Genomic DNA, 27,882 nt, shown 5'->3' with positions numbered 1-27,882 from the left:
TCTCATAATTTTTATTTATAAAGTCCTGGTTGAAATAACCAAGACAATTAAGTTTTGTCACAAGAAATGACTGCAGGCAAAGTATTTATTTCTGAAAAATTAACTGAAGAGTCATCAGTTGGCCTCTTTTCAAGGAGTATTCAGAGTGCCTGTTGCTTCCAACAGAGGCAATTACGGATCCTGTCCGTGAAGGGAGCAGGGTCCTAAAGCGCATTTCCAGACTGAAGTCTGCATCAGGCTCAGGCACTCTCAAGACCTTCAGCAAACATATGCAACTTTGCAGAGAAGAGTGGCATATTTACATAAGCCTTTACTGTTTGCCACAGTGTTTCTTACCTTACCCTTTTTGAACATGTAATTTAAAGACACGTGTATCTATAAGCTCAATCAACCAACCAATAATGAAAAACGTCCTAGATGATGGTGATCTAAATCTCTACTTAAAAAGCACACACAGTGCCCAAACACACAGTACACAAACAGTGTATAGTTATTTTCTCAAGGTCTGTGTATCCAGCAATTCCACCCAAACCGATTTACGAAAACAAACAATCAACCCTCCACAACTGAAAAATAGCATGCGTTTTTCATATATTCGACCAGCAACATGAAGCTAAAATCTTAACTTGCATATTCAAATCTTTGTTTTTGCATTATTGTTCCCCTTTGAGATTTTTATTTTTTAGTATTTCAGCTCATTTTCTTACTTGAACTTAAAAAAAAAAAAAAAGCATGATTTAAATGAAATAATTCCTGAGCTTTTTTGAAAATCATAATAGTAACAAACTCCTACACCCATCAAGCAAGCTATATCAAAAAACTAAAACCTTTGCACTGTTTGACTCCACCTCCAGACATGTGCTGGAAGCACAGAATACTGTCCTAACCACGTACAGTGCACGTTGGGCTTCTTTCATAGCTATTTGTACTTACACGGTCTTTGTCATCGGCTACGTCACAAAGAATGTCATCCAGATCTAGGATCCCACCATCCCCATGCTCCAGTCGATGCACTTGTATCCAGTAGTTTGGATCCTGCATAAAAGGCAGAGAGAAAAAAGAAAAACATCACATATATATATATACATATTTTTTAAAAAGGAAAAAGGTTATTCACACATATAGTTAACGTGGCAATCAACATTAAAAAACACCCATTTAGGTCATATTCCTGTAAAGAAATGTGAATTGAAATATAAAGCCAAAGGTGGTTTTTTTTAATCACCCACATACATATATACATACACTTCCCCCTTTCATCGGACAGGCATGATTCAGTGCCATCACTGACAGAGAAGAAAAACGTTCCTGATGTTACCAAATGTATATACATATATATATATATTATATATATAAAAGCTAAATACATCCTCCTCAAAATGAACTGTCTCAGACAGTGGTCAACAGGCACAAAGCTGTACCAGAAAGCTGTAATGTGTGTTTCTTTATTTTGTGTTTTTTTTTTTACGTGACAGTCGTAATGGTTTAACAGCTTATCTTATGGGTAGAAACCAATATTGCAGTGGTATCAAAGAGCTTTCTACCTGTGTTTTGGTAGAGTTGGTAGGTGGGATATCTGAGTCTTACACAAAGAACACTCCATATGTTAATTCAGAAAAGATACACACACAGACACATATATGTGCATATACGACACATATATGTGTGTTTGCATACAGATATATATGTCTACCAGTAACTGGGAAAACTGGCTTTATAGTCTTCACTATTAATTCTGATACAGAAGGAAGCCAGAACTGACAGAGTGACGATGCACCCACAAAGTGCCTGCTGCATATTGCCGTATCTCCTGGCTGCAGCCTAGTACTCAACCTGCTGTTCTTAAAGGGTTTGTTTTCCAACAGGGAAAGGTTGCACTATAAACACACCACCTGAACATGATGCATTATGTTTTCTTGCTTCTCAAATATTCTCCCTTCACAAAGCCAATGCCCTGGGCTGTTGTTACAGGTGGAATAGTAACAGAGCTTTGCTGCCTTTCACAGAACAGACACGACTGCAAAAAGTGACTAATTTGAGGACCTTCCAACTTGCACCATCTTGCAAAGTGTGCCTGACTTCCTAGAAAGACAGGAACTAGCATCAACATCTTTTCTGGTATCAGTGTCTAGAAGGAAGAAATTAATAATAATAATAATAATAATAATAATAATAATAATAATAATAATAATAATAATAATATGATAATAATAACCTTAAAAATCCTTTGATTTCTTAAAGGATAGAACAGGACAAAAAATGGGACAAGCAGAATTCCTCTAAATCCATTTGCATTTTTAAATCTCGAGAGGACATGAAGTTTTGGACAACATGCTTCAGGGCAGAATATCAAGTGACATTCATTTTGTTTGTAATATCCTAGAACACGATTTCCAAAGTTTGAAAACCAACTTTGCATGCGATATGTAGCGTAGGTCAATGATTTTGAAGAAATTTGATAACCATGAAAGTTGCCTCATTTCTATCGAAGTATATCCAGCTTAAGTCCTGCTGTAAATTATCACCATCAGATGCTCAGATTTCAGAATTACATTTTACAGCCATTAGGCTATTCATTTCAGAAATTAAATTAGTGATGTTTTCTCTAATTTCTGTAGTTATTAAGATCATTACCTTAAATTTCTGCTAAGCAAGTATTTATCACAAAACTAGCTGATTTTCCTAATGTATGGTTTTCCCCACACTGCAATTAGCATTGTAGTGCATTATAGGAAATAACTCAGCATCCATTTCTGCAAAGTAAAATTTCAGAAATAGTTTAAAGCAGCACTACATTATTCACATTATCATGCATGCAGAGGAAATTCAAGATGCTAAGGAACTTCAAAGACCCTTAACAAACGAGTTCTAAAGCAAAGTCCACCGAAGACGTGCCTTTGCAAATTCTGCTCCCAAGCTAAAAGGGAAGACACCTTTCTTCATCGTCTAACCCATTATGAAATACTCCTCTGTCTCTGGTACCTAAAGCAGACACTGAAGCACAGTTATGAAGACCCAGGCTTTGAAGACACAAGAGAACTGACAAGCTAGGAAGCCTCAAGGACTTGGTTCTTGTTTCCACTGCTAATTACTCCAGCTCAAAACCCAGTCAGAACTGAATCATAAACTGGGCTTCACTGCAGAAATAGAAATGGAGAAACTACTTTGGGGTTTAAGAGAGAGTCCGATCCCTCACATTTCACACGCATTACAATTTGCGTGTGCATCACTCAATCTTCTTGGTGAAAAATGAAACATTGGAAACGGAGAACTGCAATCGCGGTTCAGTGACTGGACTAAATCCATCAAAACAAACAGCACCCAAAGCAAAGCTTCAGTATTCTTGGAGGCTTTTTTTTTCCTTCCTACCACGAGTATTTCCCACCTCCAAGGCAAATATAAGGAAACGTGCAAGATTACAGAATCAGGAATCAATAACAGAAACGCCCACTTCTGATGCACGGCTGTGCTATTTTGGTGTGTTCAATCTGCATTAAAAATAGCTTTGCTATACGCTGCATCATTTTGCTAATTAGTTCCTTTAGAAGTTTCTCAGCGTTGCATAAGCTGTTTCAGATAGCCTTCTTTTTTCCTGCAGTACCTATTTGTTGTGCCATAACCTGAGCTATTCTGGTCGCTCTTCCTGTTTGACGAGGCCTTGATACAAAACAAGAAGTTAGCAAGACCAGACAAGAAATATAGAAAACTAGTTTGGCAAGAACTCACTCTGGCAGGATTTGGTAAGTAAATATGAAATAACAATGAAACTTTTCATTAAAGCCTTTTCCAAACTTCACAGAGCAGCCCTGCTCTTGAGGCCCTTTTGCTCTATTAACATTTTCCCATAAATCACGGATTTGGTGGGGGAGGCTTGGGAAGGAAGAGAGGTCTAGTGGGGAGTCACATTTGGTAGAGATTAGTTATATCATAACCCCACTAACCTCCAAAAAAAGCTTGTCATTTTACTGCACTAACAAAATACGTAGCAATAAGATGGCCCCAAACTGTAACAATTAATTCTATGCAATAACTAAACAAACAAGACGGAAACATTTAAACTGCGTAAATGCTCAAATTAAATTCCTACCCTGTGTTCTGCCTACAACAAACACACGTTGTATAAGCCTATACGCTCTATTTGCTAAATGCAAAAGAAAGTGAACCAAACTTAGCTCTGACTTGAATTCAAGTGCACTGGCTTCACAAGGGTACCCGTATTCACAGCTCGGTCAAGTTGCATTTCTCAACTGCATTTCTCCTTGCAGCCAGCACACAGCCATTCGTAATTTCCTATGCAATAGCAGTGGCACAGTCTTCAAATATTTTCTGAAGCACTCAAAAAAAAAATACTGTTTTGGCTTAGAACAGTTAGTGATTCATAATGTGGAAATCGGCAATTAAGAGTTTACTGGAGTTTACACAACTTCATCTGTGGGGTAGATTGGTCCAATCCTTCCTTCAGGACACCTCAAAGACCTTCAGGATCACCGTCTCCTGGTGGCAGTGCACAGCCCACAGGTGAGGGCTCACAAACGAAGGACTTGCTCCAGCAACAACCCCTGGAGATGCTGCCTGCTCACAGCAGATGGAAAGGGGTGCTTACAGCATTGAGAAGGAAATGGCTGCTCATTGCAAAATATAAAAAGTGCAAAGGACTTCAAGTCTAGCAAGTGGAGAAGTCAATTTCTGCAAAGATGAAAAAATACTAAACAAAAGTTAAAAGATAATTTTAAAAAGCCCAAATATTTTCAAGAAACCTGCTTCAGAATTGTTCTGGTTTAAGAAAGCAACATCCCAGGCTCAGATATTTTCCTGTAGCTTCAAAATTTGATTTTTTAAATTACAATTAGATTTGCACATTTTGTTCAACAAAACAAAGCTGTATTTATAATCTCTCTCACTCTTGCTTGTGATTGCTCCAAAGGGTACTTACACTGTCCAAATCTGCAATGCATTTAGGGGTATCAAAACACACTGGTAGAAAACTCATTAGCTACACTGCTCTACCAATGTGCAAATTAGCAATGCACAATTATTTCATAAAAACTGTATATAAGTCTTTGTCACTAGTGCATGCAGAAGAACTAGCAAGTTCACTTCATTGAACACGAGGACAGAAGTAATGCTAAACCTGATTTATAACATCTTCATTTAAATATTGCATCACTCAGCTCAAGTCTAAGCAAGTCAGATCTCCTATTTCCTGTGTACACCCATTTAACTATTCTACTTGACGACTATTATAAAGGTACTTATAATTTAAACACATGAGCACCACATTTTCTGCTCCAAAGTCCTCTATAATGGAAGATAAATATTTGCTAAGTGAACACTAACACTGAGAGTGGAAGCAAAAACAGCTTAGCAAAGCCAGTACGAATGCAGTCACTCATATTCTGTTTATTCCATATGACATGACTTGTAAAAAGCACAAAGGAAAAACTGAGAAAACCATTCATTTAAGTAGCATCAATCAATATTCTGCAGCTAACAATTTCATGTTCCCACATAATGGAAACAAGGACCATATGTGGAAAACAATACCTAGAAACAGGAATGGAAACTACAATGTGTTCTTACTAATGGCACAGAAAGATTTCTTACCCCTTTATTTCTAAATATGTCTTGGTTTGTGCAAATGTACTCCTTCAAAGAATGTATAAAAGTGTTTAACATCAAAAGTTACAATAAAGAAGCTTGTCCTTTGGAATTTTTTTTCCATATTGTACAAGAAGAGAACACCATAAACTTCATCAGAAGAAGCCATTTATGTAACAGAAAGCCAGCCTCCTAAAATGTCCCGTCCGCCTTATGATGTGCAGAGATTCCACATCTACGTGCCACCAAACGCTGCCTGCTGCTGTGATTCCACCTCACCTGCTGCACCAGGCAGGTCCCAAAGCACCACGGATCTGCGTGGCTACGATCATGTCGATGGGGCTGGGCAGCAGGGGTAAGCTGTTGTGTTCAGTTTGATGCCTGCCCATGAGGCCTCCAGCAGAGAGCAGTGCTGGAGCAGGGCAGCGAGTGCTTCCCAGCTCCTGCCTTCACGCCCCACCTGCGGCCGCACAGCCTGGGCGTCCACCGTCCGACCTCAGCCTTCACCCGGGTGCACGCCAGTTGCACTCGCCACGACAGTTTGTTACACGTCTGGAAGTCAGGTAAACCAGATTTTTACCACACACACCTACGTTCTCTGATCTGCTAAGGCTGAAACGGCAAGAATATTTCTTAGCATGGCAAAGTACCTTGGGAAGTGGGTTGTCATTGCCACGCCGAGCTCATCGCGGCTTCCTGAGCTCCTCTGTGACCACCTTTCTAAAAGTGAAGTGATTTAAATGATTTGGATATCACTTACAGCTTTTTCTTTTAAGACGGTTTTCATTACACAGATCCTCAGAGGATTTTTTAAAAAACACTCAATGAGACAGTTGTGCCCAAATATTGTAGTGCAAGTCTCAAAGGAAAAGAGACTCTCCACAAAGAAGTGTGGAGCTGCAGGAGCAGCTCCCAAAGTTTCAATACAACTTCTCATTTGTAAATGAAGAGAGAAAGGGAAAGTAAGCATGCATTTCTAGCTTCTGCTTAAAATCATCTGGAGTTTAAGAGTACATCACAACGTGTGTGGCTATCTTCACTGTTTGAGTGTTCTGAGAACAGATAAAGCTTTTGTGGCAAGAGACTACACACGGATCAAAACTAACACAATAACCCGGCTCGGGTGTGGACTGGACTTGTCTGTTCAGCAGCATATGGCACTTGGGCGTGTTAACACAGGCTGAAAGGAAAATAATGGTTAATAAAAACTAATGCATCTGAAAATTTGCCAACGAGTTCATTCATTTCCCTGTCTAGCTCTGTACTGCAGGAGGGAACCGTCAAAACAAGCTGTCAGGTGCCAAGGAAAAGCCACGGACGCTGGGCTCCAGTCACGTCGCACAGCCCCACAGCCCAGTAAGGAGGGCAAACACCTGGCTTTGCGTGGCATCTTGCCCCCATCACAGACCCACTGGAATTTCAGACACACAGACCTGTGTAACGCACTGCACCAACACAGCAGGGGGGAAAGCAGCTTAAAGACAACTGCTTTCTCTTAGGCATGCTGACATTGCACCACGGCAGATAGCCATGATTTTCAACATAAGGATGTTCACCATCTCTGCAGGGGCACAAGCCTGCAAAATACTCAGCATTAATGAAAGTACTCCGGCATGCATCAGAAAGAGACTGATACCTACAACTCTCAGGTTACCGGGCCCTGAGCTGCAGGGACAGTCACCTCCTCCTTTTCTGCTGGCAATCCCCCTGCAGTCACTCCCCACCTAGCAGTTTTGGAGCATGTCTACTCTACCTTGGCCTGTGCCCCACGAAGGAAAGAAAAACAGGGCTTTTTCTTCCCTAACCCATAAAATTGCTCTTTGGACTAGGTACCACGCTAAAGTAAATTTATTAGTATTTTGTACAACCAAGAAAGAGAGAGCTACAGCTGGGAAGAGGGTTGGGTCAGGGATTCATTTTTTTGAAACATAGGTATTCATACAATATCTTCAACCAAGAGTTACATAACTGATTGCAGATATGAACCAGCCATGAAAAAGAGAAAAACATGCAAGTCTGATCACTGAAGCATCTTGTTCCATTTTCACATTCACCAATACTTTTTCAGCCTCGCTAAAAGGTCTTTAACTTAGCAACAATCCATTCAAGATAACATAAGAACATCTGGCCAGTATCACTTTTCCTGAGACAATGAAATGTTGGAAAGGGTGTTTATGAAGCGAAAAGCAACGATAGCTTTTGCATACATCCTACATGCCTACTTTCAACAATAACAGTGATTTACTTAAAAATTTATCACGTTACACCATCAGCTTCAGTCCTCAGTACAAAAGTCTGATAGCCAAAGAAATATTAGCCAATTATTAGACCACTTGAGAAATTAAATGTCTCTGAAAGCCTACTCATTGAAATAATAGTCAGTGAATCGATGGGACACTACCATACACTGAGTTGTGTTGCATTACTACAGAGTACAAAAAAGCATCAAGGAACTACTGGTTCTTGCTCTAAACAGCAAAAGTGTGCTGCTAAAAACAGGGAACTTACTTTGTCTGTTAACCACAATGAAGTTTGCATAAACTTTCAAATCGCAGGATCACAAAATGGCTTGGGCTGGAAGGGACCTTAAGGGTCATCTAATTCCAACCTTTCTACACAGGAACCTCTTGCTTTTGTGAAATAAAAGCCCTTGTACGTAACGATTTCCTAAATACACCAGTAAAATAGATGTACTCTAGAGGTACCCTAGACAACTAACACCCATGTCACGGCTGGGGATGGCAGGGACCCGGGCGAGGGACGGGGAGCGGGGGGCACGGCCCCTGCCTCCCCTCAGGTCGCAGCCTGCTGCCACCCGGGGCCTCCCCGTCCCCGCGGCGGGCCCTGGCCGAGCTCTGGGCGGCTCCTGCCGGCCCCTTCCCCCGGGTACTGCCGAAGGCGGCCCCGGAGGGACCGCTGTGGCCGCGGGCAGCGGCTCCGGGGCCAGCCGGTGGCCGCACGGCCCGCCCGCCGCTAGGAGGTGCCGCTGCCAAAGGGCAGGGGCCGGCTCCCGGCCGCCGCTGCCGCCCTCGGGGCGCCGGGGCCTGAGCTAACGCGGGAGGAAGCCTCGCGTCTGTCTGTGACAGATTAACGCGCTTCTCTTGTTTGTTTTTCTTTCCCAACGCTCCTGTTCGTTTGTGCTGTGTGATCATGTTTGCCTGGGGGGGGGGGGGGGGGGGGGGGGGCGGAAGAAAAATATTCGAGGAAAATGTATGAAGTGGGTCTATAAACTCCTTCACATCCATGTTGTGAGCACTGAGTAACACCACCCTGCTTAAACTGCAAAATAACTTTTATGTGGGATTTATTCCTCCACAGGAAAATCCTAGACCTCTCTGCTAGCACTGCGACAGCCTCCAAGTGTGCTAAATCCACAAGGGAGGTAAGAGAAACTTGTCCTTTTCAGAGTATTTTGCTGTAATGCAGAGATGATGCCAGAAATCTGCATAGTAAACACAACAACAACAACAACAACAAAATGCAACAAAACAGCTCATCAAATACAATTTATAATTATTAGCACTAGCTTCAGATTATGGATATGAATCACAGCAATCAAGTCCAGAGTTCACAAACGTGTAATAAAATGTTCTGACTATAATGGTGCACAATCTTCTATGCAGACATCGGAATTTGGGCAACGATGGTGAAAGAAATGCAGAACATCTTTGGCGTGTAGCTTGGCAATTGATCCGTGAGTGAATTTGATTAGAGAGAGACGTGTTTTCTAGTTCTCCTGAGAGCTTCTCCCTTACATCCATCCATCATTACAGCACTGCTTGGATTTAAGCTTCCATTGGTTTTTCAGCCACAATGACAGCTCTTCAAACTCAGAGCTAGATTTAGACTGGAATAATGTATTTTACTGGAATAAACAGCCACGTGTATGTCTTCATATACAGAAATAGATGTTGCAGACTGACGTGTATGATTGACCTATTCAATTAAACGTTAAAAAAAAAATGTGTCTGACAAAATGCTTCAAGGGAAGATTTAGGAGGGCAGAAATACAGCTGTCTACTGACAACCAGCGTGAGATGAAGAGCCTCGTTTATTTCAGAAATGTACTGGAAATAAGACTTTCATTTGGGGGCTATTAATATCAAACACAATGAAGGATGGAAACAACGAATTCTGATACATGCTCCCCAGTGGGCAGAGTCAATTAATCTTGTAGTATATGAGCTCTAAACTACGATTAATATGCAGAGAGAGTTGTAAAAACTACTACAAACAGAGCCTTACATTTCCAACACCCTGTAAGCTATGAAGTTAGTAAAGAATATGAAATGTCCTTCTCTCTCCTGAAGACTACTATTCCTCTGGAAGCTTCAAAGTCAAAGTGTGGTGGGTAGGACTTTGCAATACAAACAGCTTTGCCGAACCATGTAGAAGGAATGCACAAGTTATGTGAATCACAGGAAAGATCATCACTTTTTAGGTCAGCGATATGGTATCTTATGTTTCTGATAGGATTTAGAGTTTTATTAATTAGTCAAGCAGAAAGGATTTTTTTTCCTGAAAACAGAAGCACAAGTAGACAATAGACAACTGTGAAAACTATGTAGATAGATAAAGCACTTGTACAGCACTGTGTGTTCAATAACAAGGATAAATGTGTTCTAGGAAGGCACGAACCAATGCATCATCTCTAGACACCAATATGGGAAAGCACCTGCCCTTGCTCTGCCAGGTGGCCCAACCTCTGCGCTTGTTGCTAATAAGTAAGATGGGGACTGAAGGCTTCGGGAGTTTCCACTGTGCCCTACAGAACTGCTCCCAAGACTACAATGACCTTGTCACCATTTGGAGGACAAGGAAATGGCAATTCTTCCCCTTCCTTCATCCTCCACACCTGCGTGGAGATTGTAGCTCACACCATAGTCTGCTTCTATGTGTCCTAAGTAGGCTGACATGAGGACAGAGGACCCTCACACCAGCACCCCATCATCGCATCCACAAGGATCAGGCACCAGAGGCACAGGATGGCTGTTTCACACACACCTGTGCATACCCACATGAGTGCCTGTGGGTCAGACCCACCAGGGAAGATTTATTTCCAGTTAGTCTGCAAAAGCAATGTGGAAATAATCATAGTAGCATGTTAATTTATCCGTTAAATACTTTTCAAGACATTTTAACCAAAACAGGCCTTATTTTCATCTCTGGGGGAAAGTTTTAGCAACAATATTTAGCTATTACTTTTCCAAACTGCCCAATCTTTTTGAAGCAGTGTAACTTCAATACTGTCTTGTGGTTCTGATTGAAGGGTACAGTCATTCATTTCTAGACACTCCTAGCATTTGTCTAAAATGTTGAGAACAATCACTATATAAATACAACTATTACAATCATTATTATTTTTGTAAGGTTAAATAAAACAGATTTGCCAATCTTTGAATTCAGGGCTCTGAATACTGCCAATCCAGAGCAGGAACTGCAAGGTTTTGCTTCAGGTATGGGTGAAAGAAAGAAAACACCTTACCTCCAAACTCCTAATAGTAATAATCTCAAGGATTATTTGCTTTGTTTTCAAATGTTTGCATAACTTCTAAAGATAAAGATTAAAAAAAAAAATTTTACTCTGAGGTAGCCTTAGATTTAGCATGGCTGTATTATAGCTGCCTGACCATGCTGCGTGGTATTACCATTTTTTTTATGATAAAGAATAATTAGCACCATAGCACGCTGGAGACTACACGGGGAAAATAAAGACAGAACGAATGGTGAGAGTGTGTGTCCATGCTTAGGTCAAAGGTCATCAGTTACAGTTCTTCCTCACAAATCTGCTGTAATCCTCTTTTTAAAATCTATAACCAAGCTCATGCCTGGCCCAAGCTCAAGGCCAGCCCCGTTTAACCAGACGAAACCAGAGTCCCAATTCCCACCCTCTGAGTGGTGAAAACAGCCCCTAGCAGGAGAACCCTAACCCTTCTTGCCCTGAGCTCTCATCTCTGCAGTGACTCTACCCTTACTCTCCTCAAAGTTCTCTCTTTTCCCTCAACCTTATTTACGGTGCCAGAATGCCATTTATACCAAAAATCACCTGGTTCCTGAGGCTGCCGGGTGCACCACAACCTCCCCCTTTTTCCTCTCCCTCCTCAAAACCTACTCTTCTCCTTCATCATCCATAATTATTTATGGCTCACCATCACTTCCATAGCTGGCCAGCAGCAGCAACAGAGAGCACTCCCAAGATATTAAAGCAAACACTGACAACAACTATTGGGAAAAAAAAAAAAAGATTTAAAAGCATCAGCCTTCCATTTACTACACCGCAATCACTACACTGGTATTCTTCCAACTTTACCTCACGATACCCTTGCAGACCTAGCTGCATTAGTGCCCAGCACCATGAGCAAAGCTTGCAAAGTTAAGCCCTGAAGATGAATCCACTAATGTAGGAAGTTGGGGGCCAGCATTAACAGCCTCATTTTACTTCCTTAGTTATCTTCTCCCTTGTCACCTACAGCGATAGGGAGCAGCTAACAGCAGGGCACTGAACTCTAACCCATTACGCATCTTCCAAAATTGCTTAAATCTCTAACAGCATGTCTGCACTCGTCAAAATTAAAGCAGAAGTCTTGATTAAGAGAGAAGCAAAACCAGCTAGTCTTCTTGACCTGAAATGAAAGCAAGAAAAAAAAAATAACCATTAAAACCAGTGAAGCAATGCCAAGCCCTATTTTGAACAAAAGGTAAACTTTTAAGTCTTCTCAACTGAGCTGTGAGTACATCATATAGGAAATTGTAAAAGCAGCTTAATTTTTGCAGCCCTGGACACCATGATCTGTGTCTCTAGACACTCTGGTGCTCTCAGTCCTAACCTATAATGTGGTCTAAGTTAGAAATTCCCATCTTCATAGCAAAGTCAACCCTGGCAAAAGATACAGATAAATGACTCAAATGTATGCAGGGTAAATATGTTAGAAATGCACTAAAATGCAACACAATATTCCACCTTCAATTGTATCTTTCAGCCCTGTAAAAAACAAATAATTATCTTTCCTCTTCTGGTAGATAAGTAAGAAAGTATTTGTTACTTGCTCAAACCTGGGTTTGAAACCTCCAGTTTCTACTTCCTTACATGCTTTGAGAAACTGACTTTATAAAAATGCTTTCAGTAAAACCATATCCTTATTTCTGAGGATTCTTCATAAAGCCAAAAAAAACAATCAAAAACAAAAACAATTCAAAAAAAAACTCAGTTCATACATTTGCAGAAAAGTTTTGTTTTGAAGTTTTATTTTCTGTAAGTAATCCCTTTAAAATGAATACAGTACATTTGAGAGGAAGAAAAACAAGTAGCAAACCCTGGCTAATGAGCCCTAGAAAAAAAAACAGGTTCTTAGAAACTACACAAGTCTTTTTTTTTTTGAAAACCTGTCTATATTATTCATCTGGGCTCTCTCCAACTGGTGCCACACCAAAAGGCTGAGATAGGAAGGTGCCAACATCTCTTGCTAACTTTGAATTATTAGTGTTTAACCACTACTGCTGTTACTTGCATTAAGATAGTGTCTTAGGTTCCAGTGAGGAGCAAAAACTGCTTGCTGTTCTGTAACCATACAGGACAGCAAAAAGAAAAGAGCTTGCTGAGTAGCAATAGATTAAAATACAGCATCTTTTTGGCTGTTGCAGCATATGTTTTAGATAGCATACGCTCCCAAACAACTCCCAAGCCAGTGCTACATCAAGCTAACTGAAGTTTTAAACCATTTCATCTAACCACAGCCTCTGTCCATGTATTTTTGCAAAACACTTCAAATGAATTAATTTAACTTTGCAAGTTATCCCCTAGCAACCAATGGTCCTTTGTTGTGTCTCTTCTCTTCTACATTAATAGCAGCAGCACTGCTAAAAATACAATGAAGTTTCAATAACTGGGATAAAAATATATTAGAAAACAAAAACTTTTTAAAAACTGGAGTGACAGAAGCTTGCAAGCAGCAACACAACCTCCTTGCATAAATAAAACCCTCTCTCCGATTTTTAAAACTAAGAATATTGTTCCTAAGGAGGAAATCTGCCACATAAAGGTTTTGTATTTGGATTCTCAGACTCTTCCCTTATGCTTGGCTTTGATTCAGAAAAGGGAAAAAGCAAAACAAAACAAAACAAAACAAAAAATGATGTGCACTTAACCAATTGAAAACACTAAGAAAAAAGAAAGCATATTCAGGAGCCCAAACACGCATTTCCATTTCCCAGGTACTGAGGACTTGCTTTCCAGTGGAGAATTCTTCAGTTCGGCTGGAAGTCTTAGGGCTGCTTTTACAAGCATTTTGCTACAGGCAAGTAACTCACTCGCAAGTGTGCACAGAGGAAAGCGCCAGCGCCCCGTGGACAAGCCAACCCCACAGAGAGGTCAGTTACACCCGATACCTCCCCAGCATTACCAGGGGATTCAGCTTCTCCGTGGCTTTATGAGACTTGCTGCTGAGAGAATTCCCAAAAAAGCCCCCAGTCTATATTTAGTGAACTTTTTCAGATATGGAGAGGTCATGAACTTCCTTGCTTTGGTGAGACAAGAGCAAGATCTACAGGCTGCAAGCTAAAGATAAAGTTGGCTGGGGGCTGTTGCTATCTTGCAGGCAGAAAGCATTTCTAAATCAGAGCCCCTCGGCACTTCAAGATTAAGTAGGAAGGGGGAGAAATCAGAGTTTTGCTGCATTTTTATGCATCGGTGCCGAACAAAAGGGTGAGGCAAAAAACCTCCTCTTCATTTAGTCCTCAATTTAAAAAACAGACTGTTTATACAAGCACATGTAAGAGACTGCATGACCATAAAGTAGGTGGGGGGATGAATGCTGCACACACACTAGGTAATGGAGGAAGAGGGATTATATTCTCCCGGCTGTCATGAATCAGACGCTGACTCACAGCGATACTCTGGGCCAGGCCAAACTTCTGTTCCAAGTTCGCGTGCATGGATTTCATCAGGAGGTTTGCGCCGAACAGTAAAATTTAGCCCTAGTAACATTTTATTTTGCTGGATGGCTCGTACCTCTTCTATCCTTCCTATTTTGGAGGTGATTTCATTTCTTTCTACTCTTGAACAGCATGGACATTTTCACACTTGGAATGCTCTCGCCCTGTCTACCAATACAAAATATAACACAACAATTAACAATAAAGTGAAATTTTGTGATTTGATAGAAGAGAAATGTTTTAGATGACTTAGAGTAATAGAATAGAAATCTAGGATCATGTAATCATCTAGGTTGAAGAAGACTTTCAGGATCACCATGTCCAACCACCAGCCTGCCCTGCCAAGTCTCATCATTGGAGTGTGTCCCTTAGTGCCGCGTCCACTCGTCTGTTAAATCCCTCCAGGGCTGGGGACTCCACTATTCCCTGGGCAGCCCGTTTCCATGCTTCAGTCCTCACCCTCAGGAGAGTTTCTTCCTTCCATGCAAGCTCCTCAAAAACACAACTTGAACTAAAAATGCCAATTTCGACAGTGCTGACAGCACCTGACGCCCGGGCTTCAGGAGACGCAGGCCTCGCTGCCGGCCTCCCACTGCCCAGCCTCTGAACCAGCTCTGCCAGGCACTGCAGGAATTACTTCTTACAAAAGCTCCCACTTCCATTGAAATGCCAAATAAAAATCAAAACCTTATTTTCTTCACGCAACAGAAAGCTTGTCCACTAGCTAGTTTTGTTTAAAACTTGGTTGTTTGAAAACTTACTAAGCTGTAGTGGTTCATAAATACATTTTTTGAGCTGTCTTGGACTCAAATCTTTCAGACCTCTCAAGCTCAAACAATACATCCTTTTCAGACAGTTTTGGCATCAGATGAGATCAAACTTAACACTGCGATAGTCAAATACTCTCCTAAATTATAAAGACAGAAAGAATAAAAAAAGTGTCTTGAACTCTGGAATTTTTCATGCTCGCTAGGAGAAGCACAATCCTGTTGCACAATACAATTTAACACATTAAGCCTGTATGAGCTGTTCTCTGCACTGCTCTGTAAAGTGAGAGCAAAAGCAGATGTCTTTATGCTGTTAATTAAGAACAAGGCATGTTTTGTACAATTAAACAAATCAATTAGAATTTAGCACACTGATGTCTTAAAATGATACTTTATACAAAGTGAATCTAATAAAAATTCTTGTATGTTGAATCTTAAATCAGTCTTGCATGGATGACTGATGCAAACACATTTTTAAATATTTAGAAAGAGAAGACTTCCTTGAAATCTTTAACATTTCACCACACAGAATTTGATAAACTATATGCCTCTCTCAAGATTCACAGGGACAAAAAAAAAAAAAATCTTCAAAACAGCAACCCTTTTCATCATAAAACAGAATTTGTGCTTACAGTGCTATACTCCTGCCCAAAAGAAACATACTAGAGTGAAATAATTCAGATCAGTGTACTAATGACAGACATCAGAAATAGTTCCATATGTAATTATGTTTGCAGGTATTACACTTTCCAGAGATATTCAGGGTGCAAAAGTTAGACCTGGGTCAAAATGGAAAAGCTGTCTGTATTTGATTCACAACACTACCATGATCAAAAAGGGTAAAAAAAAAAAAAAACAATGAAACAAAACCAAAAAAAATCCAGAGTACTTCTGCTTTGGGACTTCCATACTTCAGGATCCAAAGATCCTTAGATAGAAAGCTTTGTTTGAAGGTAGCTTCATACAAATGCATCACAAATAAGCAAGGCCCACATGTAATTACTTGTTGAAGTCACACAGAGCAAGGTGCCACGCAGGGAAAAGCGAGCATCAGGGGCAGCAGGCTGTGCACAGCACAGCCCACAGAGGTGCGGGGACACAGAGGAGCTCAGCAAGATCTCCTCCTCCTCCTCTTCCTCTTCCTCCTCCCCGCAGCTCATCACTTATCACAACAGCTGGAGATTTCAGCAGGAATCAGGGTTTCCAAGAGATGGAACGTCAGTCCCAGAAAACTTAGTTTATAGCTGATCCACTTGAAGTTATAATGACTTACCTAGCTGAATTTCCTAAAACTCACTGTATTTTTTCCAGAGAAGCTGGCGTGGGGATAGGGGTGTCCCACTAAAGAGATGTCCCCACAGCCACAAACTGAATGCAAATCTAGCTTTTAACTCTGCACCAGGCTTATCCGCAGCAGAATTTGGTGCCAGCTGGGTGAAACAAGAAACACTTTTCACTTCTGTGATGGGCTGAAGCCTGGCCCCCATGTCAGCTGCATTTCTGTCCTTGCATGGGCTCTGCCCCCTCACCCCTCTGCCCTCCTGACCGCCTCTGCAGGCAAAACAAGAAAATGAGAGAGGACTTCAAACCAGAAGTAAACATCAGTGTGCTCTAACCAGCAGCAAAAGAGTCTGGGGAAATGACACAAACCATTGCTATTGCAATCATTTCAGAGGCTTGGGGTTTTTGTCTCACATCGAGAGGCCTTAAGAACCTAAATTATAGGGATGGGGCCTGGGTTAGCCGAGGCAAGCAGGAGGGAGGGCAGACACAGCAGCTCTGTACCAAGATGATGCTCAGAAATGTCACAGGGAGGAAAAAAAAAAAAGAGAGAGGGAAAAAAAAAAGAATTACAGAATTTGTCATTACTAATAGGTCTCCATCCCTTAAAAGAAAAACTCATAATTTCTGCTGAACTCTGAAAAACATAGCTTGTCTTCAGACCACAACTCACAACTCAAATTTTCACAAAACAAAGCAGTCAGCACAAGGTAAGCACAGGTTTTTGTGTGATTAACTCAAATTTAGCTTTAGGATATTGCTGTCTATATAAGTCTTTCCTGTTTCAAATCTTACAGGCGAAACAGGATCAGGGAAAGGTTATTTGAGACTTCTGTTTCATGCATTCCCTTTTGATTACAGACTAAATCCAAAAGGGACTACTCAAAGGCCAAGATAAACGTGCAATCACATAATTGGTTCTGGCTCAAACGGCCTTGGAGTCAGTAGAAAGTGCCCCCTGCCTCCAGAGAGGCTTAGCCTGTGCCTGAATGCAGCGTTAAACCCTATTTACTATTTGTCTGAAAAGCCATACACATGCACTACAGAAATGTTTTGCCAGGCTCAGAGAGCGATGGTGGATAGACGACGAAGAGCCCTTGTCTCCTGCCAATCCATTTGTATGGCATGCCTGGGTTGTATTTCTGCTGGCTCCAACTCACTCTCAGCAAGCTTTTTAACCTGGCAGAGGAGGCCATGGTCTATTCTTGTGAGATTCTTGCATGCTCCGTCTTTACAATGGATCAATGTTAGCAAACATTTGCAAAATTTTCAACTCCACATGCACACGAACCACTTACGAAGCAAAGCAAATAATCAAAGTCCAGAAATATGTTTAACGCATAACCCGCGGGACAAGGCAAGAGGAAAACGGTCATTTTGCTATAAAACAGGTACTGTGCTGTGACACAGGGCAGTTGGCACATATGAATAAATAATGAAAGTGTGTTGTTATACATAAAATGTCTATATAATAGCTAGCACATGACTTTAGGACTCCCCTCTTTGCCAGAGAGCAGATTCAATGCACATAGAGGACTTAACTGCCAACAAGCAAAAGGAAACTCTCAGACTTGTTGCAAATGACTTTGGGGATGGCAGGATTAAGGAATTTCAGTGTAATTACTACCAGAAGTTTTGGCCAGCTATGACATGCAGGACAGAAGCAAGTGGAGGTCGTATATGATGATCTCCAGAACAACTGCACTGCCTGCCCCTGGGAAAAGATCACTGTGAAGGTCTGAGCTCTCCCAGTCGATTTTTCTATGTACATTTTTGTTGCATATTTTGTTCCCGTTTATGCTGATAAAACTGTTCTGATTGCTGCAGTACAATCAATACTGGAAAATGTTTTGTTAAAAGACTAAAATTATGTTGTAGTTCAGGACCAAATAGGATGCAGGGTTATGTCCAGCTGCTTCTAGACTGAAAAAGGGAGAGAATCGAGGTGCCTAAGGAACGTGGCATGCAACTGGCGTGCACTTTGGCCAACAGCAGCAATGGCCCCGGACTGCCACGTGGTAGCTGCTGTTCCTGCTGTCAGAGCCGGCAGCCTGAGACCGAAGATGAACCCAAACCACGAGGTGTGACGGCCTCCTCTGTTGCACCACTGACTAACGTGGCATGTGAGTAAGGGAGGGCAGGAGGCTCAGTGGACAAATTCACTGTAGCCTGGCAAAAGACAGCAAGATCCTTCCCAACTTTGCCCCATTTCTTATTAAAAAAAAAAAAAGTCTAAGCAATACAGGGTTTTCCAAGCCCTCTGCCAAGAGAGGAGTACAACCACACAGACCAAGGACAAGACATCATGACAGAAAACACGAATGCATAGTACTACATCTCTGGGGGGGAATAACATATGCCCCAGCCACCGTAAACCAGGTGACCTTAGATTATCAGCTCACGACTGGTCTTCATAATGTGTTTAAAAGCCACAGCAATACAGGGACCAAATACTGTACTGCTGCTGAGCAGGCACGTATACACACAGCATTCACACTGTCTAGCAGAGAACAACAGGAGCAATTCCCAGCAAACGGCACTGCTGAGGCTTGCAGCACAAACCCTTGTCTAGGACCAGCTCCATAAATTTAATTTCTGGAAGGTAAGAAACGTGCGGGAGGGAGGAGGTGCAGTCTCCCTGCATATTAAAGAACTTCATGGAGCAATCACTTGCACCAAGTATTTAAATAGTGCTCAAGATAAAGCATCCCCCCCATCACCTGAGCTTCAGCATTCCCTCTCCTGCCACCAGCGGGCTACCACCAAGGCCTCCTGCCCAAGCCGGTCACACCTGCAGGAGCCTTTTAGCATTCACCACACAGATACCAAGGGAGCTCCAGCTATTGGTGTCATTTCACACAGGGCTCTTCAAGTACTCTGCCTGGTTCTCACGAAGCCTTGATCATATGTCTAATGACCCTTAAAAAAGATAATATAACTACTCACTTTGCAAAAGATCTTGCAGGAAAACACGAAGCTGCTCTTGTAACCCACTTGCTTTGTTGATATTGTAGTATCTTAAATGTTACAAAAATAAATAAATCAAAAATAACAACCACTTCTGGAAAACTACACATTTATCTCCCCAGAAAACAGAGGGGTTTGTAGCACACATAACTGGAGGGATTTTTTTTTCAAAAGCTGTCAGCACCAAAATCAACAATTAAAAGACAGGCTCCGCCAAATTAAGATTTCAGAGAGAATTAAGCAAGTTCCCCACAATGGCAGGAAGTGAATCTGTGGACAAAGCAAATAAAATACTTTGCCTGCTTTGCTCCAAATCTTAGAGTATTATTAAAGTGGCTTTTGCTGCGTACACAAGTTTTAATGCTAATTACACTTGGAAAATGCAAACAAAATGAAATCTGATTTACTGGCATCTTTAAAATAGCATGGGATAGCTGGAGAAACACAGCTATGGGTGCATTAAAATGCAGTTATCGCTGCGCAGCGTGGAAAACCGATCCATACCTAAGGATTTAGCTGGCAAATCATGCAATATGGACACCATGACAAAAATGACAAAAACCAAAACAAGTACAAGTCAGCTTCCTCGGTGAGCTGAGTTCACTGGATAAGACAAAGAAAATCACATTTTGTAGCAAATCGTATTTTACCATTCACAGTATTTCGCAGTGCTCTGTTCCTAACACCGAACACTTCACCCCAGCCCAGCCATTCAGAAGCAAAAAAAGGGAATGAGAAAAAAAAAACAAACAAACCTAAGAGCTCTCCAGATGATTCACTTTATTAGAAATTAAAACCCAAATTCGCCCTTTCCCCACAATAAGGCTTTCTCTTTCGTTCTGCTGGCGAAGCCGCCCTTGCTAGGCACACTACACACGCTGGGGCCAGCTCTGGTAACTCAGGACACCACACGTGTCCGCCATGTAGGCCCAGCGAGCTGCTCCCTCACGGAGGCGCCGGCCACAGCCAGCGCTGCCCGTGGCAGGCCTGGTACCAGGGCCCAGCCTCGCCTCCTCTGGGCTGTAGTGACCCACAGGGCCCAGCTCGGCTCACACGGCAGCCACGGGCTCCCTGTGAGACACTAAAAAGGCCCCAGCAAAGCACGGCCATATGGGAACACCGCCCCAAGCTCAGTGGGGTCAGGGCACTGCTCCGTCAGCCTGCCTTCTGGCTCCCGATGTCAGGAGAACTCCTGCAGGCAGCTGTTTGCGGACATCCAGGCTATTTGTATATATCCAGCATGGCTATTTGTATGCATCCAGGTCATTTCAAGTTATATCTCATTCTGGTATGTAGAACTAACAAATCAGAAATAAACAGGGCTTACTCGCAAAGTACGTAAAAAACCCGTAAATGCGCACACCCGCAGCCATTGGGCTGGGAGCACAAACACCTCACAAGCACGGCTTGATGCACTGCAGTAAGGAGGCTGAAGGAAATATGAAGACAGGCCACAGTGAAGTGCTGCCTCTGTTCTTCCAATTTCCTTCTGTCCACCACTGATAAAATTATTCCTTTGACTAAATGTCTGTTGCACCGACATATCGTATAGTTACATGTACGGGCCTTGTACCACCTCCTGAATCAGTTTTCATTTTATTGGGCTATATATTAAACAAGCTCAGCTTTGCTTTTTTTCCTTTTTTTTTTTTTTTTTTTTTTTTTTTTTTTAATGTTCATGATGAATCAAATCCTCTTGCAGGAACCAGTTGTGAGTACTCCATTGCAGTGGGCTCAGGCTTGCCTTCCTGGTGTACCTCAGTGCACATGTGCCCCCAGCAGTGCAGCATCTATCTCCTGCGCAGAGCTTTAAGAAATGAAGACGACCCCAAAATAACAGAAAGACCATGTTCAGACCTGGCATCACAAAAAGAGATCTCCAAGAGTCCTGCATATTCTGCAGTATCTTCCATTTCCTGCAAATGCCCGCCTTCACTAAAAACACACTATTCACTAGTTAGCAAAATTTTAAGTACAAGCAAACAAATTCACTAGTATATTGTTTCCATTCATTTAGACTGAAAGAGGTTCGTATTTTTAAAATCTGAAAGAAAAATTATGGACAACTCTCCCCCACCTTGTCTGGAAAGAATATGCCTCCTCTACTTTAAAAATAAAAACAAAACAGTAGGATACAGTGGGAAAAGGGGAGAGTATGATGAATACCTGCTTGGGCTTTTTTGATTTTCTGGTTTGTTTGTTGTTTTTTTTTTCTTTTTTTTAACCGTTTTAATTATTATTATTATTCTAAATTCAGAGTTATCCTCCTATGTCAGAAAATTTAGGAGGAAAAAAAATCAGCTCTGCAAGAACAGTACTTCAGCAATAGACCTGAAAACTTCAAAGTACATTTAACATAATGCTATATAAATAATAAGAATTGCATCTCAACAACTCTGGAGAACTTTGTTCTAATGAAGTGGGCAAGAGTCTTAGTCCCTTCTGTTGTCACAGCATCTGATGGGAATGTGCTTACTGGAAAATTTGGAGGAATACCCTCCATTTTATACCCTCAAGCATAAAAAATTTTGTGGCAGTAAGTAAAACATAACTAAAATAAGTAATCACAGAATCATCTAGGTTGGAAGAGACCTCCAAGATCATCTAGTCCAACCTCCTGTGCCTTCCATAAATTTACAATAGCTTCCAATATTAGGCATTCTTATAAATGCTGTTTAACTTCGCTTTAACTAAATTAATATATTTACTCAACAGAGAGGTATCGGTGAAAATGCACAAGCAATGCTCACAACACGGTGCAAACTTGAAATGGGCGTCTAAATCACAAATATAAATACTCCAAATGCTGCATGCAACGTTGTGCAGCACAGCAGTGTGCAGATCTGCTCCCGAAGCCATGGACACCACACACCTGCAAACACCAGTCCGGCAGCAGCGCTTGGAAGCCTTCCAGCTCAGGATGCCGGAGCGAAGCAAATGATGATGTACTGCATTTGTTCAGTATTAACATGGGAAATGCTACTGCCCTCGTTATGCACGTGCATAATTTGAACCCCTAGAAAGATCTACTTTGTGATTATGCGCTTTGTTGGTCACTAAAAGGTTCTGGATCCACTAAAAAGTTTGGGATTAGGGTAAGGCTGGGTGCTTGATGAAACCCCTGGTGCCGGATGAGGTAGACACTACTTTTTGAAGAATGTGACCACTTTTTTGAAGACTGGTAACCTGTGGGCAGAGATGAAGAGCAGGCAGAGCCCACTCGATCCAAGCATCTGCAATGACACAATGAAACACATGCAAGGAGCAGCTGAATGCAATCCTCCTCTGCCTCTTCATGATTTTAATGATTTCTGAATTAACCGCAAACCCTCCTGACACACAATAAAACTTGCGTTAACACAAGCCTTCCTAGTCCATGGAAATCCTTTAATGATTTTGTACTTTTTTACACTAGCACACTGAATCCCATTTGTGCCCAGCGACAGCCCAACCCCGAGGCAGCAGCTGCAGGGATGGGTCCCAACCCGCCAGGACAAACAGCAGAGTTTTACGTCGCAGCAGAACCATTTGCAGATACAAATGGACCTCACTGCCCCATCCACAAGCTCCAGGTATCTTGTTAGGGGCACAGTTAAGCCCATACAACAGAGATCAGCAATTTCTGCTAAAAACATAGGTATGTAAGGTTACCAGCACAGGAGCACTCTTGAGTCTGTAGAGTTTGGTCACGTTCTTCAAAAAGAAGCAAACGCAGCAGGACTTCCACACTGTGATGCAGCACAAATTCAAGACGAGCAGATTTACTTAGCTCAGGTCTTTCTGTTCGTCACTTACCTCACTCTCCCTGCCTTGCTCAGTGCTGAGACTCCGGCCCATCTCTCCCCACTGCAGTAGCTACACAGCTAAAGCACGGGTGCATCCTGACCCACTGAACTTCACCAAAGTCACAACTTCCACACAAAAAATCCAGACTTGTAACCAGCTTGCTGTTGTCATTGTAAGGACATCCCTTCCCCAAAGCAGACGTGCCCATCTTGTACATCATGTGAATTATACCCACCCTTTATCCTTTAAAGCTGTCCTATTTTTAACCCTCTGCTCCTTCCTTAGAAGCAGATACCTCCAGTTCTTCCCCTTCTGTTCTCAGCTGTATTGTTCAGATAACATATGCCTGTAACAGAACAAAGCACTTCAGCTCTGCCCTTCATTCTGTTTTATTATTATTATTATTATTATTATTATTAATCTAATCAATTTACGAAGCAAGAAGCGGAGATCACAGAAGCCAACACAATGCAGCAATGCAAAAGCAATGAAATATTCACCCCAGGGAAACTGCTGTCTACTGAAATGAGATACAAGCGCCTTTTTTGTTGTCATCAAAGCATTAACTAGGGAACATGCCAATAATTTATAAAGGAGTAGACACCAGTATAAGTGGTGGGAGGAGGGGAAGATCTATTAGCTTCTGTGCTGCAGAGAGGCAGAAGACAATGTTGACCAAATAAGGGACCAGAAAGCAGGAATTTTTAACTGAGACCCAATGTTTCTTAAAATAATTATTGATGGATAACTTGCAGCCCAGACTTAGAAAAACCTCTCCACATCCCTCCTATCGATTTCACTGGGATCTGTAGGTGCACAGCATTTGAAAGAGAGCCAACATCCTGCTGCCCGTTTTCCTTTTCTGTGCAGGAAGAGCAATGTGAATATTGAGCATTCCTATTAAATACGAAAAACAAATCTGTGCAAGTATTTAAAGATAGAAAGATGATGCCTGCACGTATTTGTTTTTATTAGCACCCTAAAAATTAGAAATTGAACCAAATGACACAGAAAGGTGGCTTGTGGGGAAGGACAGTTTCTTGGTAGGACTGTGCTTTCTGGGTTGGGTTTGTTCTTGTTTGTTTGTTTGATTGTGGGTGTTTTTTCTAATATTTTTTGTTTGCTTACTTGTTTTATGGGGGTGACTGTACTGATAGACATGAGGATGTTAAATTCCTGACTGCAGTTTGACTTCAGCTCCAGTTGGCCCTGGTGTGCAGCCGTGCAGCTTTCGCTTTCCCCCAGCGCTCCCAGGATGACACACAGGCTTGCAGTTTTCAAGCATCTCCCTTCCTGGTTCCTGCCTTTTTCATGAACAGCAGCAATCCTTCCTTGCTCCTGCTGGTTGCAGGCAGATTGCTCTCCCCTCCCGTCCCCCAGCAGAAGTCCATACCCTGTCCAATGAAGTTTCAAGCAAAACAATTTCTTTCACAACTTTTTTCTCACCAGCGTTGTCCAAAGGCTACAGGAGTTTCTGGTCCACTTCAAAGCGTTGCTGGCAGGGCCATAACTGAACCTTCCTCTCTGCTCAGCATGGCATTCCCGGAGGGATGATTATCCTTCCTGGCCTTATTATTCCTTGCCCCTGGCTACAACATCCTACCCTTCTCCATGGGACCTACCCTACTCGCTTGTCAGGTTCTTCCCCATTCCTGCCACTGCTTACACTTTCCAAAGCTTTTCCTAGAAGACCACTTGCTCACCGCACCCCAAACAAACCTTTTCGAGTTTTTGGCCTGACAGGGTCTCAACAGAAAGCTCTGTCCCCTTCCTCAAGCAAATCCCCTGCACGGGCTCCCTGCCCCTACTCACCCCACCCAGGGGAACCCACTGCTGCTGCAGGGGGCATCCACCCGACCTGCAGCAGGCTCCCTCTGCACAGGAAAATCAGCACATTTTGTGTTTTAAGATCAAAAAGCACCCTTACGACGGTACGTGTACAGTGTTTCGATCTGCTACTGATTTAATTGCCAGTGATTATATATGTATATATTTTTAAAAAAGCACTGAAACTTTGAGGATCTCCCACCACAACCACCTACCGCTTCTGAAAGCATACCCAATTTTGGTTGTAAACTCCCAGGTAATGGCCGTTCTGATCTCCTTAAACTACCGATCAAAACCCAGGCTAGAGGGCCTGGAGGCAGAGAACCACTCTGAATTAGGAGGAAATGGTGAAAATCAGAAAGCTGATTTCCTGAAGGCCACGGTACTCTCAGCTCCCTTACAAAGCACGATTCTTGAGTTTCCCCACATCTCTTTTTTCCCCCACAATCTTTCAACTTACAGTAAAAAAAGCTACATTTGAATGCAACGTAATTGAACCAGAGAAGAAAAACTTAGGCCTAATAAATTCAGTCTGTTCACTGAAAGGAAGAATTCCTTCTCCCGGCCCTTTGGTGTACATTTTTGCAATGCTGGGTAGCAGTATTACTTTTGCTCAGAAACCGGAACCTAATCAGCAGACACATCTTAAATAATCATAACAAATTCTGCGTTGAACTTCCACCATGCATAACACCAGATTTTAGAGCAGCCCATTTTAAGGCTGGGAGCTGTTAATTGGAGTGCTTCCTCTCAAACAACTTCAGGACAATAAAAGCCTGCCTGTATCCATCTAGCAATAGCGGCACAGTGAGACTTCCAGGAACCTCACATTTGTGCAAACATCTGAACTGAATAAACTAAGAAATTAAAAACTTCAAGCAAGTATTAAACCCAGAATCTCAGGATTTACCTTGTCTGAACTTTTACGCCGGTGATGCCTGACCGGAGAGGTTTGTGCGCTGCCAAGGAGCTGGGTTTTTGCGCTGGAAATCCAACACGCCGCCCAGACTGCTTCACAGGTCACTGCCGACCATAAACCACCACAGTACCCCTGAACATTGGTTATCCGTTCCCACGTGCTCTTGCACTTGACCGCCAACTCCCCCCATCCAGATTTACTGTCTCACAGCAATTGCCATTAATGCTACGGTGCGTTTGTTCACGCTACCAAGGGGAATAATGCTGTAAATTCAGAGTTGTCACCTCTACCTCGGCACTTTCATTTGAAGGATGCAGGGAAACAAGACCTCGCAGCTGTGAAACATCGTTTTTAAGGACATGAGCAGCTGCGGGTTCAAAACCCCAAGCTGTCAGCATCGTGTAAGCAGCTCTTCTCGCTCCAGAGTAGATGTTAACAATGCTGGACATGAATGTCAGTGCATGCAGGTATAAGCATCAGCATTCACCAGGACACAGCAGGACTACAAAATTGAATGGAAATTAAGAAGAAGAAAAAAAAAAAACAGGTAAAAATCACTAAAAAGCAGAATTACTTTAAAATATTCGCTCTTTTCCCTCAGTGCTCTCCCTGTGCCTGGAAGCATGTTGACATAAATGAAGACACGACTTGCAGAGCAAGCGAAGCAACACACAGAGATGTGTTTATCTTCCTGGCTCCGTAACTTCAACACAGAGCAGCTCTGGCAGTTAAAGCTTTGTTTCAGTAGTAAACTACATCCTTAGAAATGGACAGGTTCACAGCCCTGAAACAATTCTCAGTATTTTGCTGAGCAATGGCAAGCAACAATATTGTAGAAACAAGTCACAAAAATGTAAGTTCAAGAATAACCCCGGCAGTGGTACAAAATTCCCCGTGCTTGTCAATCCTCAGCTGAAAACATTTTATTTCAAAACCACAAACAAGTATTTGCTCTCCCAGTCCTTTTGATTTCAGCATACTGTGACAACTCGACTCTGTGTGATAGCATTTATGCCAAGATACTATAGATGTAATGAAAGATTTCCTTCTTACGCTCTTATAAAGAACTGAAAGAAGTTTTACTACCAAGTTTACCAACACTGCCAAGCCGTTAGCTTCAATGGTTGTTAGCTTCAAAACAGTGCAAGTAACAGCCTGCAACTTTACAGACCTGCTTCTGTTTGCGACAGGTTGCCTGCAGATGAGGGCTACCTGCCGCTGACTACATCCGTAAGGGCATGCCCCCAAAAGCAGCTTTATTTTTCAAATGACATTACATAAATTGCAAAACAATACCATTTGTTTCTCCCAACACACCATTCAACAACTCCCTACTTGCAAAAACAACTGTTGTCTTCTTATACCTTTTAATTAGAGTTACAAAATGTTTACATTCGAAGGAACAATGGCCACGATTTCTTTTCGAACAGCTCCCAGATCTGCTTCAACACGCCTGTGTATCTGCCTGACACCGCTTCGCACTCCCCAGGAGTGGTTATACAACCCTGGTGCTTCTCCCGTGCTTTTTTTCCAGGGCTCTCAATATTTACAGGCCGCATTTCACATGTAACAGTAGGCACGTGTAAAACCCATTTGCCTCCATCCCATCACCACTCAGCTATCTGGTTTCAGAGCTGTGGATGGAAAGAGCAGGCACGCAGATCTCGAAACACTTCAGTATAGTGCATTATTTTGTTGAAGTAAGTCATTCAAAATCACTTCTGCTTCCATTTGTAACAGAGGTCAGTGTCAAATGTTATCCAGCTTGGAAGCAGCAAAGGAACAAAAGAAAACAGATGACAGATA

At 42.1% G+C, this 27,882-nt stretch overlaps 1 protein-coding gene across 27 annotated transcripts in view; it reads right to left on the bottom strand.

Annotated features, from left to right (window-relative positions):
• PARD3 (par-3 family cell polarity regulator) overlaps nucleotides 1–27,882 on the bottom strand; it is a 453,149-nt gene that overhangs the window by 402,961 nt on the left and 22,306 nt on the right. For all 27 annotated transcript variants that reach the window (XM_040546998.1, XM_040546987.1, XM_040546992.1 and 24 more), the window contains exon 2: nucleotides 934–1,035. In XM_040546998.1, the coding sequence (XP_040402932.1) occupies nucleotides 934–1,035 (102 nt within the window). The remainder of the gene's footprint in view (nucleotides 1–933; nucleotides 1,036–27,882) is intronic.

This window comes from Cygnus olor, chromosome 2, assembly GCF_009769625.2.
Source record: "Cygnus olor isolate bCygOlo1 chromosome 2, bCygOlo1.pri.v2, whole genome shotgun sequence".
NCBI classification, from domain to species: domain Eukaryota; kingdom Metazoa; phylum Chordata; class Aves; order Anseriformes; family Anatidae; genus Cygnus; species Cygnus olor.
Note: the sequence above shows the minus strand (reverse complement) of the source record. Positions and strands in the feature narration are given on the sequence as shown.